Below are 9478 nucleotides of genomic sequence, written 5' to 3' on the forward strand. Positions count from 1 at the left end.
TTCAGCAGGTACTGTTGTCTTAGAGAGAGTGACAGGCACCATAATAAGGCTGGTATTACCACAGAGTGTCTGACAGAAGCTGTCCTTTTGAGTTTATTTCATATAACTGACAAGCACCAAAGAGAAATTTATTAAAAAATGTGAAGAGCTCCTGTAATTTAAAATCACCCAACATCAATGTTTGTTGCTTGTCTTAGACCACAGCAATCTGAAGACATATCTGCTCTTTAGTATCCAGTAGATCTGTTCTCATGCATAATGATAGTAGGTTTTTTCATTGCTTTCCAGATGAAACCAAAAAATTTAAAAGTAATCAGTACCTCTTTTGATTGTGTCAGAAATACTTCTAGAAAACTCTTGGGTTTTTTTTCTCCAAATAATTCTATCCAAATAGACAAGTTTAAACTGTACATTTTAAATGATGCTGCAAAACCTTTGTGCACATAGCTGAACAAGAGATCTTCTTGCTCCTGAAGCAACTTTTTGGTTTGGTTTGCGTAACTTTTATTCAAAAGGAAAATCTGTGTGCAGTGAGCAGTGACAGACATATGCAGGGTTTTATTTATACTGATATAAAAGAAGTGCTATAAGCTTGGAGCCAAGCCTGCTAGATGGAGCCCAAAGGACTGGTTAGGACAGAAATACTTCTGCCTTACTCTGTTTCTGACAGTGACTCAGGTACCTTGGGCAAAACTTTCATCCTTTCACTGTTTCATTATTTTTAAATGAAGACAAGACCTGTCTGTCTACCTGCCTGACAGTCTGAAACATACTTGATTTGCAAAGTACTTGACAGATGAGAAAGGCAAATATTTGAGTAATTCAAAGACTATGACAGTGTTTTTATAAGGGCTGATGAAGTAGATTTCTAGGTGTAAAGCTGCACACAGCTTAAAAACAGCATGCATTCTGCTGTGTTGGGGTCAAAGAGGACAGACACAAACTGTTTTATTAGTTACTGGATTCCAGTTTACTCAGTGTTACTGGTAAAGAAGAAGAAATGTGGACTTTTCATTACGTTGAAGACCTAAGTGTCCCCTGTCTTGGGGAACTGTACATGATGCTTTCAAGTCTTTGATTAGGGCCAACCTTTTCCTCTGAGCGACTTCCAATCAGACTGCAAGTAGATGTGAGTATGATAAATTGGGAGTTACCACAACAGAAAAATAAACACAGGCAGCATGAAAGGAAGAAACTTATTTACAAAAGGTACCTGTAGTTAACGGAAGAGTTTGTAGGAGAACTCAGGCCAGGGAAAAATAAGTGTTGACATTAGATGCTCTGTGAAATAAAGTTTTTTCACTTTTTAAAAAATAGAACACAAACATAGGAGGGAGTTGGAATTGTCAAAATACTCCCTCCAAAGTTCACCACCACTGAGACTTTTTGATTGATTCTCGATCTCAGCCTACATTTCCCTGCATAACAAGATCCACAAATGTACAGGCAGCCCTACCTTTTGAAAATTCTTCCATTCTGGTAAAAATGCCAGGCATTGGAAGTATTGAGGAGCTACATTAATGCTAACAACAGCAACTGAGCATTTGCCTTTAGCTTAGACACCATGTGTGGTAATCTGAAGTGAAATCCTGACATGTTTTGTAAACAGGGAGGAGTTTTAGGGGCAGATTGGAAAATGAAGAGGTAAAGTTCTGGACAGTCAGTCCAGAGAAATAAATTCTTGAGGAGCAGTTCCCACTGCTGTGTAGGAATCAGCTTTGGTAAATGAAAAACTCTTTCTTTGATTTGAGATGCAAGTTGCAAGTCGAAATAGAAGATCTGTCAAGCCAAAGGTTCTTTTCTCCTCCAGTTCTGCTTTTTACTGTGCAATTTTGAAGGTGTCAGTGGTGTTTGTCAGCTTAGTAGGTATTTCCCTGGACATGGCAGTGTGGGATCGTGGCATTTTTAGCAAATGAGTCTTGGCTTTTCCAAAGTACACTGTGGTGGTGCATCACTGTGGAAATGTCTAATTGTAAGGACTGGAACAGGTGCTCATTGCTGATTGGTGAAAGCTGCTACTACCTTAAAATTGGTAGCTGTCATCTCTTTTGGAGCACTTCTTTCTCCCTGTATCAAGCACTTTCCTAGATGTGACTGCCATTCACAGCACAGACCTTTCTGTCTGAGCAATATGAGCAGGTGTGCATGGAGAGCACAAGCCATGTAAGCAGTTACATCCTGTAAGCACTGTTACATACTCTGTCCTTGCTCTAGGGTGTTGCTGTCGTTAAACTCATTTGTCCTTTCTTGACACCAGTGCAAAGGGAGACTCAGGCCCAGTCTTGGCAGTTCAGTGGAGAAAACAGAGCTCCCATGGGAGCAGGAATCCATGGCTTTCATTCACACCAGACCTTATGTGTGGGGAGTTTTGTTATCCACATACACTGTGGTGTGAGGAGCACTCTTAGGCGTTTCTGTCTGAGGAGGACATTTTCTGCTTCAAGGACTAGAAATGTTCAAATAAAAAAGGAGATCTGGGATGATGGATTTTCTGCTTGTGCAAGTGAGCACAAATCTTCACAACACATTACATGATTCATGACCAAGGCATGTAGCAAATCTAGCTTTAAGATTTGTCAGAATCTTGTGAAAGATATTAACTTCCAATGGGTTTGAAAAGTATTTGTGGGCCTGTCTGCCTAAGTTAACATATTTCAGGACTCTTATGTTCAGACAAACCTAAGAATGGGACAATTCACATCCAGAAGCAATTAATTAATTAATTTTTTTCTGGTTTTAAAGAACCATGAGAGGAGATTCATCCTGATTTTTTATAATTACTACGAAAACTTCAGACAGTCATGATGAGGTTTTAGCTGTGCAACGCATGCTGACAGTTTGTTAAGCCATTTCACATTCTATCATCATTTGATAGGCTTCTTTTTAAGTGCCTGGGTTCTTAAGAGACAATCAAACTGAAAGCATTTACTTAAAATCAGCCTGGTACACTGATGTCTGAAAAGGTCAAGGAGGTGTGGGTGACTAATGCAGAGAATCAGCCAGCTGGTTACCTGATGTGATGGTGTGGTGGTGTCAGGGTGAGAGGTCTCAGCCTGAGAACCCCTTTTTCCACTTTTCCTCCTTGTCCTATTCTGTCTGGAGTTTAGAGTAGTTCCCAAACCTCCACCCTCTCCCTTAACTGCTGGGTATTGGTAATACTGCTAAGCCTTGCATTATGTTGTACAGCAAAAAGGAAGAAAAGAAAGAGGTTAAAGAGGAGAAAAAAGAGGAAAAGAAAGAGGAGAAAAAAGATGAGAAAAAAGAGGAAAAGAAAGATGACAAAAAAGATGACAAAAAAGATGATAAAAAAAAGGAAGAGTAAGTATAAAGAATGAATGTGTGATTGTAGCATGTCTCTTACATTACAAAACATGGTATAGCATTTCATTATAATGTTAGAGTTGTTCTGTAGACTGCAGATTCTTAGCCTGTCAAATCTTTAATACATTTTCCCTTTTGGGCATGTTTCAGCTGCTCAGCAAAGTTGTATCTTAAAGACCTGTGTTTAGATCTTTTAGAAACAGCTGCCTATGTCAGTAAAAGGGAATTGAGCTACCTATGGTCATTTTGAGCTAAAGATCACTCTTCAATTATGACAACATTTTAGGACAGCAGCCTGCTTTGCAGAGCTGCAGACTTTTCATTGTTCCAGAATTTCCATAATGATTCAGAGCAGATGAACCAAAAGCCTGTTCATCTTACCCTGTAGAAATATCTTACATGAAAAAATTAAAGGTTTGCTAATAAGTTTACTTATTTCACTGACTAGTTATTTAATTACTTAATACAGTGCAGTTCATTGCTAGTAATAACTAAAATTTGCTTCTGTTGGTTAGGGGATGGTGTATTTCTGCAACAAAGTGAGATAATTTGAATGCTTTTGACAGAAATGGATCCTGTTCTTGCTTTGTTCCCCTAAAGATGACCCAAATATACTGCTATTTACTATTACCAGTGATTAAAAGTAACAATGATGCCAGATAAAAAGAGAATGCATTTGAGTGCATTTCGCAGTTAAGGAGTATGTTACAGCAATATATTTTAGGTTTATATGTATGTATATGGTGGCACCTGCTGTGTAGACATGAGGGCATTCCAAATGGAATCTGATTGATCCCAAGATCTTTATTAATCAAAGCTTTTAATTTTTTTTCCAATTACAAAGCCTTTGTTCTAAACACTCTCTTTTGTCTTTAATTACTATGCAGTGAAAGTGTGAGCTTTGCAGTAGCCCAGAGTGTTTTAAGACATTTTCTCAAAGCAAATTAATGTTTTAATGTCTACAAGGTAGTATACTCTGATGTATAATGACCATATTTCATGGTCACATTTCAGTTTTGAGGTGGTGATCAGTTTTCTAGAAGAAATGGTTTAAAATCAGTAGTGAAGATAGTAAGGTAAATACCTTTTATATTAAAGCTGCTTCCTTTACTCACATTGCCTGGGTATTCAGCTGACAGCAATGGCAATGCCAGAAATACACACAGATTTGAAATAAATTATCATTATATTTTAATATATTTGCATTCTTGGAGATTAGGAAAAGTCCCACAAATACATATTCAAGCATCGCCTTGCCACATACTCTGCACACTATTATACAGTTCACAGATCACAGTTCTGCTGTTGAATTAATTTTGCAGCTGTGGACCTCAAATCCACTGATTTCCTCTGATTACAAGCCTAATTGCTCTATATTCCATATCAGCCTTTCTCATGCTGGACGTGGGCACTTCTGAGCATATCCTGTGCCATTAGCCATGCTGTTCTTCAAATCTTTACATTGCAGGCCTGTATGCTTCCTTTAGCATCACTTCCTTGTTGTGAGGCTAAGGAGCCAGGACTGTGAATGTTTGAAATTTGTCTTTGACAAAGAACACGTTTCAGCTCTGGTCACACACACTGTATGTGCATATGCACACAGAGTTTCTTACTTGTACAGACATTTATTTGAATACATACATGTTTTACTTGTTCAATTGCATGCTTATACAGTCATTTCCATAAGAGAATTTGCTGAAAATCAATAATCAGCCTGCAAAAGAAGGCTCTTTCTCTAGCCATGAAATGTAACCTTCTAATCTGAGCGATAATAAGAAACATTTAACAATTATGGGTTTTTTTTCAGTGTGGAGCTTAATACAAAAGGCTGTGGGTTTCTTCCTGGGAGATATGAATGTCTGTGTTTTTCTTTCCACTCTTATTTACTTTTTCCAAAGTGGGGTCAAAAAAAGAAGTAGAGCTTGTCAGATGGGATGCCTGGTATCTCATCTGCACTGCCTGCATGGATCCTTCGTCTTCTCGGGCAGCTGTGAGTTCATGGTGAAATGAGCAGCCTCGAGAAGAGGGAAATCCAGCAGGTTGTTTGCTTACATTTCCAGTGTAAATCTGCATGTTTTACTTTCCAGGCAGAAAAAGGAGGTCTTTGTGATAGATCCTTCAAGCAATCTGTACTACAACTGGCTGACTGTAATTGCAGCACCCGTGTTCTATAACTGGTGTATGCTAGTGTGCAGGTATGGATCAAAGTTAATAACAATTTTACATTTCAGTCATTAGGTTTCCTGTGTAAATCACCCTCTTATTTCCCTGCAGTATCTTTTGAGTGACTTACCTAGAAGGTTTACAGTTCATACCCCCTTAGGGGGATGTATGATATGCCTCCCACAGGGAATAGATTGCCATAGATTTTTTTTTCCTTTTTGTCTAAAAGCAGGTGGATGTAACTTGCAGTGAGTGTCCTCATGAGCGCTGGTGTGGCCTTTGTGTGCCACCTGCCGGCTGAGCTGTGTCCTGGCCACTGCATGCCAGGGCACTGCCCGGGATGAGGGCTTCCCACCACCCAGGAGAGAAAAGAAAGGAGGGATGTGGGCAGTGGTGGGGCCTCTTAAATTCATACAACACATCTTTTGGATGCTTGAAGGGCAGGAAGATATAACTCAAGTATTTCTTTTCCATGGTAGAATGTAGAAATCGGTTTCAGTGAAAGTGATGGAGAGCTGTAGAAATGATTTCCTTACACTGTGTAAGATGGTAGGGAGAGATGAGGGTGGCTTACCACTGAGAAACAAAGCTTTTATTTGGGAATTATCTTTATGGAGATATGTATCCCATGAAATCTAATGCACTTTTCATTGGAGGGATAGGTGTAATCCTCCATAAGTGCACTCATATGGCATTTATGTGTTTGAGTTTTATTCCTGTCCAGAGCACCTTTGAATTCTGAAAGATCCTTGTGTCTGTTTCAACATAGCTCTAGTGTGCAGAGGTCTGGACATGGAGATATGCTGTAATATTTTGGGAACAGAAATGTGCACTAACATGCTGCTAGGGCATGTAATGCTAGTACTCTGCTTATGCAGTTGGCCTAATTATTTTTTTTTAATTTTTGTTCATTTAGAGCCTGCTTTGATGAGCTACAAATGGACCATGTTAAAATGTGGCTGTTCTTGGATTATCTCTCTGATATTATCTATGTTATTGACATGTTTGTAAGGTTCAGAACAGGTGAGTCTTTCTGGGATTTGTTTTCTAATACTGCATGTATTTAAAGGCTGGAAACAAAAATTCCTCTGAGGGGTGTGACCACTGTAATGTCCTGTCAGAGTGCAACAGTGGAGGCTTTTGGAAGATGAAGTGTCTGATCAGCTTGGATTTTCTAAGGCCATACATTCCAACCCTTGCTCTTCACTTGTCTCTAAATTCAGTTCTGTCAGTAATAGGCGTGCCATAGCCACTGTAACAGGCTGGAAGGGACAATAGGGCACACAGGGCAGGAAACCAACTGCACCCCACAAGTGCTGTTTTCTTAACCAAGCTGTGCAGCATCCTGATCAGAAGTGGTTATTGAGTTGGTCAAGTGCAAGACCTGGCACCTGTCCCAGCCTTCAGTCTGTGGTCTTATGCCTGTTCCAGGCAGTGTGGCCCCTCTGCCACCATCTGCCACCCTCTGTACTTCCTGCAGGCTCTGCAAGGTCCTGGCAGGGTTTCCCACTGCCTGGTGATGGTGCAGGGTTAACCCAGGAACCTCTGCTTAGGTCCTGCCTTCCTGGAGGAAGTGTGAGCCCAGAGGATCTGTGAAGGCTGTGCCATGCTATGTGTGAAGTGGTTCTCTTCAGCTTCTTGTCCCTGTTTCTGTAATCCAGCAGGCTGAGATTCCATCCTTACAGTGGTATCTGTTTTAAACTGAGCAAGGTCGTAATAGGCCTAAGCAATGGCATACAGTGATCCATGTCACCAAGTTACTGAATGGTCCTTGATGCACTTTGGTGCTTGCACTTTGGTCCATGCCAGAGAGCACCCAGTGTCTGGGGACAGCTAGGAGGACAGCAGAGGTTGGGTGTTGTTCATGGTGGTGTTTTTGGAGGGGCCTGGAAGAACTTACATGTGAATCGAAGGTGTCATGATAGCTGGTCTTGGTCCAGGAAACATCTCCTGTCTCCTTCTCTTCACTGGTACAGACACAGCTTCAAAATGTCCCTTGAAAGGGTCCAAAACAACACGGATCATTTACAAATGAGAGTAATTTTAGATCTTTCATTTTAACATCTTATCCATTTTTATCTATTTATTTATTTAAAGTTGTACTGACAGCTTGATGTTAATTATGGCCTGTGAGAAGTTGTAAACATAATTACGAGATGGGCTAAAAATGCTGTCTTGTGGGAAGCACACAACCCATGGCAAGCCAAATTCTTAAACTTAGCAAGTACCTTGTTCAACAGGAAAGTCAGTTTCAGGTACCAGCCAAAATCACAAGAGTGCTGTATTTGGGGCAGGATGGGGAGGGGTGTTCATCTTCTTTATGTAGTTAAAATGTCAACTGTACCAACTAAATTTACCTTCTGCAGTTACATCTGTTAATGTAATGGGAAAGAACAGAGCAGAAATTAGGCATGTCCAGGCAAAGCAAGTTACAAATTTCCATGGGCTGTCCTGGTAATGATTATCTGGCTGTTAAAGCCTAACTGGAATTTGAATTTTCAGGCCTGGCTTGCAACTGCAGAATTGCTGGAGCTGTCTCCCAAATGCTTCAGTGCAGGTGTCTGCTGTAGTTCCAGGCACTCCAAGAAAGAAGTTGCTTCTTTTAGGTAGCAAAATCGTTGTCAGCTCTCTTAACAGTTCCTCCTGGCTCTGCCTTTGCCTTTTCCTGTGAGTCCACAAGGTCCATCTGCCCCGGGGACAGAGGTCCTGGAAGCCTTTGGGGAAGAGTGAGACTTTCTGCTGTCTGAGGGCAGGGTCTGCCTTGGAACTGAGATCTAGGTAGCCCCACAACTACTCTGATCAGCAGCTTCTCCATGGTGCATTTCTGTCTAGCTGCAGGGCCAGTTAGACTGCATTTCACCTGTTTGGTGACTGTGCAGTGTGAAACAGAAAAGATTCATGTCTCAGCAGCTGGTTGTGTTTAGCATACTCTGTGTTCTGATGCTTTCAAAAGATTTTACTGTAAGACTTCAGTTCCATAAGGGAACAAAAAGCCAAGAGATTTTATCTCCTTTCAGGAGGAAGGTGTTTTCAAAGTTATTTTTCATAACTCTGTATCAGTCTGGCCAGCTTTTCTGTTTAGTTGTACAACTAAAGGGCATATTTGACCAGCTTTTTCAGCAGTGTTCTGGAAGGCAGCACATGCATGGCACAGGAACTACCTCCATTAGTAATCGCTGTCAGTTTGCAGATCCAAAGCCGGCTACACACAAATAGATGTGGCATTTACAGATGAACCACACATTCTAAAAATACCATGCTGTGCAGGGCACAAAGAAATGCAGCTTGGTGTTCCTCAGCAGAGGCTTCCCTGAGAAAGCTATAGGTGCCTTGTAGGTTGCTAAGGGGTTAGTAAAATGTGATAATCCAGGATACACCGGGAATGTTTTGGTGTTTTCTCAGTGGACATTTTATCTGGAGTGGTCCAATGGGCTGACAATTAAATATCTCCAATTGTAGCAAATATTTGATATCTATCAATTATATAGGCTGTTCCTTGTGGAACATTTTTAATGCCCTCAGAGGCACAGAAGAGCACTGTGACTGTACTGTCTGCAGTAAATGTCTCTCACTGCAGTTTATATCTGTTTGTAAAGTTTTAAAATCTAATACTTTTCAACGTCTTTGGAATGAAGAAATATTGATGTGTGAAAGTCTGCTTAGTAGCTCTCTCACTAGAAACACAAAGTTCAAACCCAGGAAAATCGCGTCAGTTTCAACATCGGACACAAGAGGAAAAGCATGACTTAGGGAGGGGGGGTAACTGCATTTCTTTATCTCAAGGGTATCTATATTGTTTGGAAAAAGTTTCCAACAATCTGTTATACCTACTTATTCTTGGTATTTATTTAAAAATATTCCACTCCTATTTTATATACACTTGCTTAACTTTAGTTATGACTCATGCCAGTGATTCATGAAAAATTAGACACTTGAATATCCCTCTTTTTTTGCAAAGATACTTAAAAGAAAAAGATGCAGCTGCTGCAGGAAA

General features: G+C 40.3%; 1 protein-coding gene across 3 annotated transcripts in view; it reads left to right on the plus strand.

Moving 5' to 3' along the window:
* Positions 1–9478, plus strand: part of CNGA3 (cyclic nucleotide gated channel subunit alpha 3) — a 30561-nt gene that overhangs the window by 16864 nt on the left and 4219 nt on the right. For 2 of the 3 annotated variants that reach the window (XM_005420012.2, XM_031056207.1), the window contains 3 exons: positions 3187–3318; positions 5409–5516; positions 6401–6507. In XM_005420012.2, coding sequence (XP_005420069.1) covers positions 3187–3318; positions 5409–5516; positions 6401–6507 — 347 coding nt within the window. The remainder of the gene's footprint in view (positions 1–3186; positions 3319–5408; positions 5517–6400; positions 6508–9478) is intronic. The other variant, XM_031056208.1, reaches the window with a different exon arrangement.

This window comes from Geospiza fortis, unplaced genomic scaffold, assembly GCF_000277835.1.
Source record: "Geospiza fortis unplaced genomic scaffold, GeoFor_1.0 scaffold192, whole genome shotgun sequence".
NCBI classification, from domain to species: Eukaryota; Metazoa; Chordata; class Aves; order Passeriformes; family Thraupidae; genus Geospiza; species Geospiza fortis.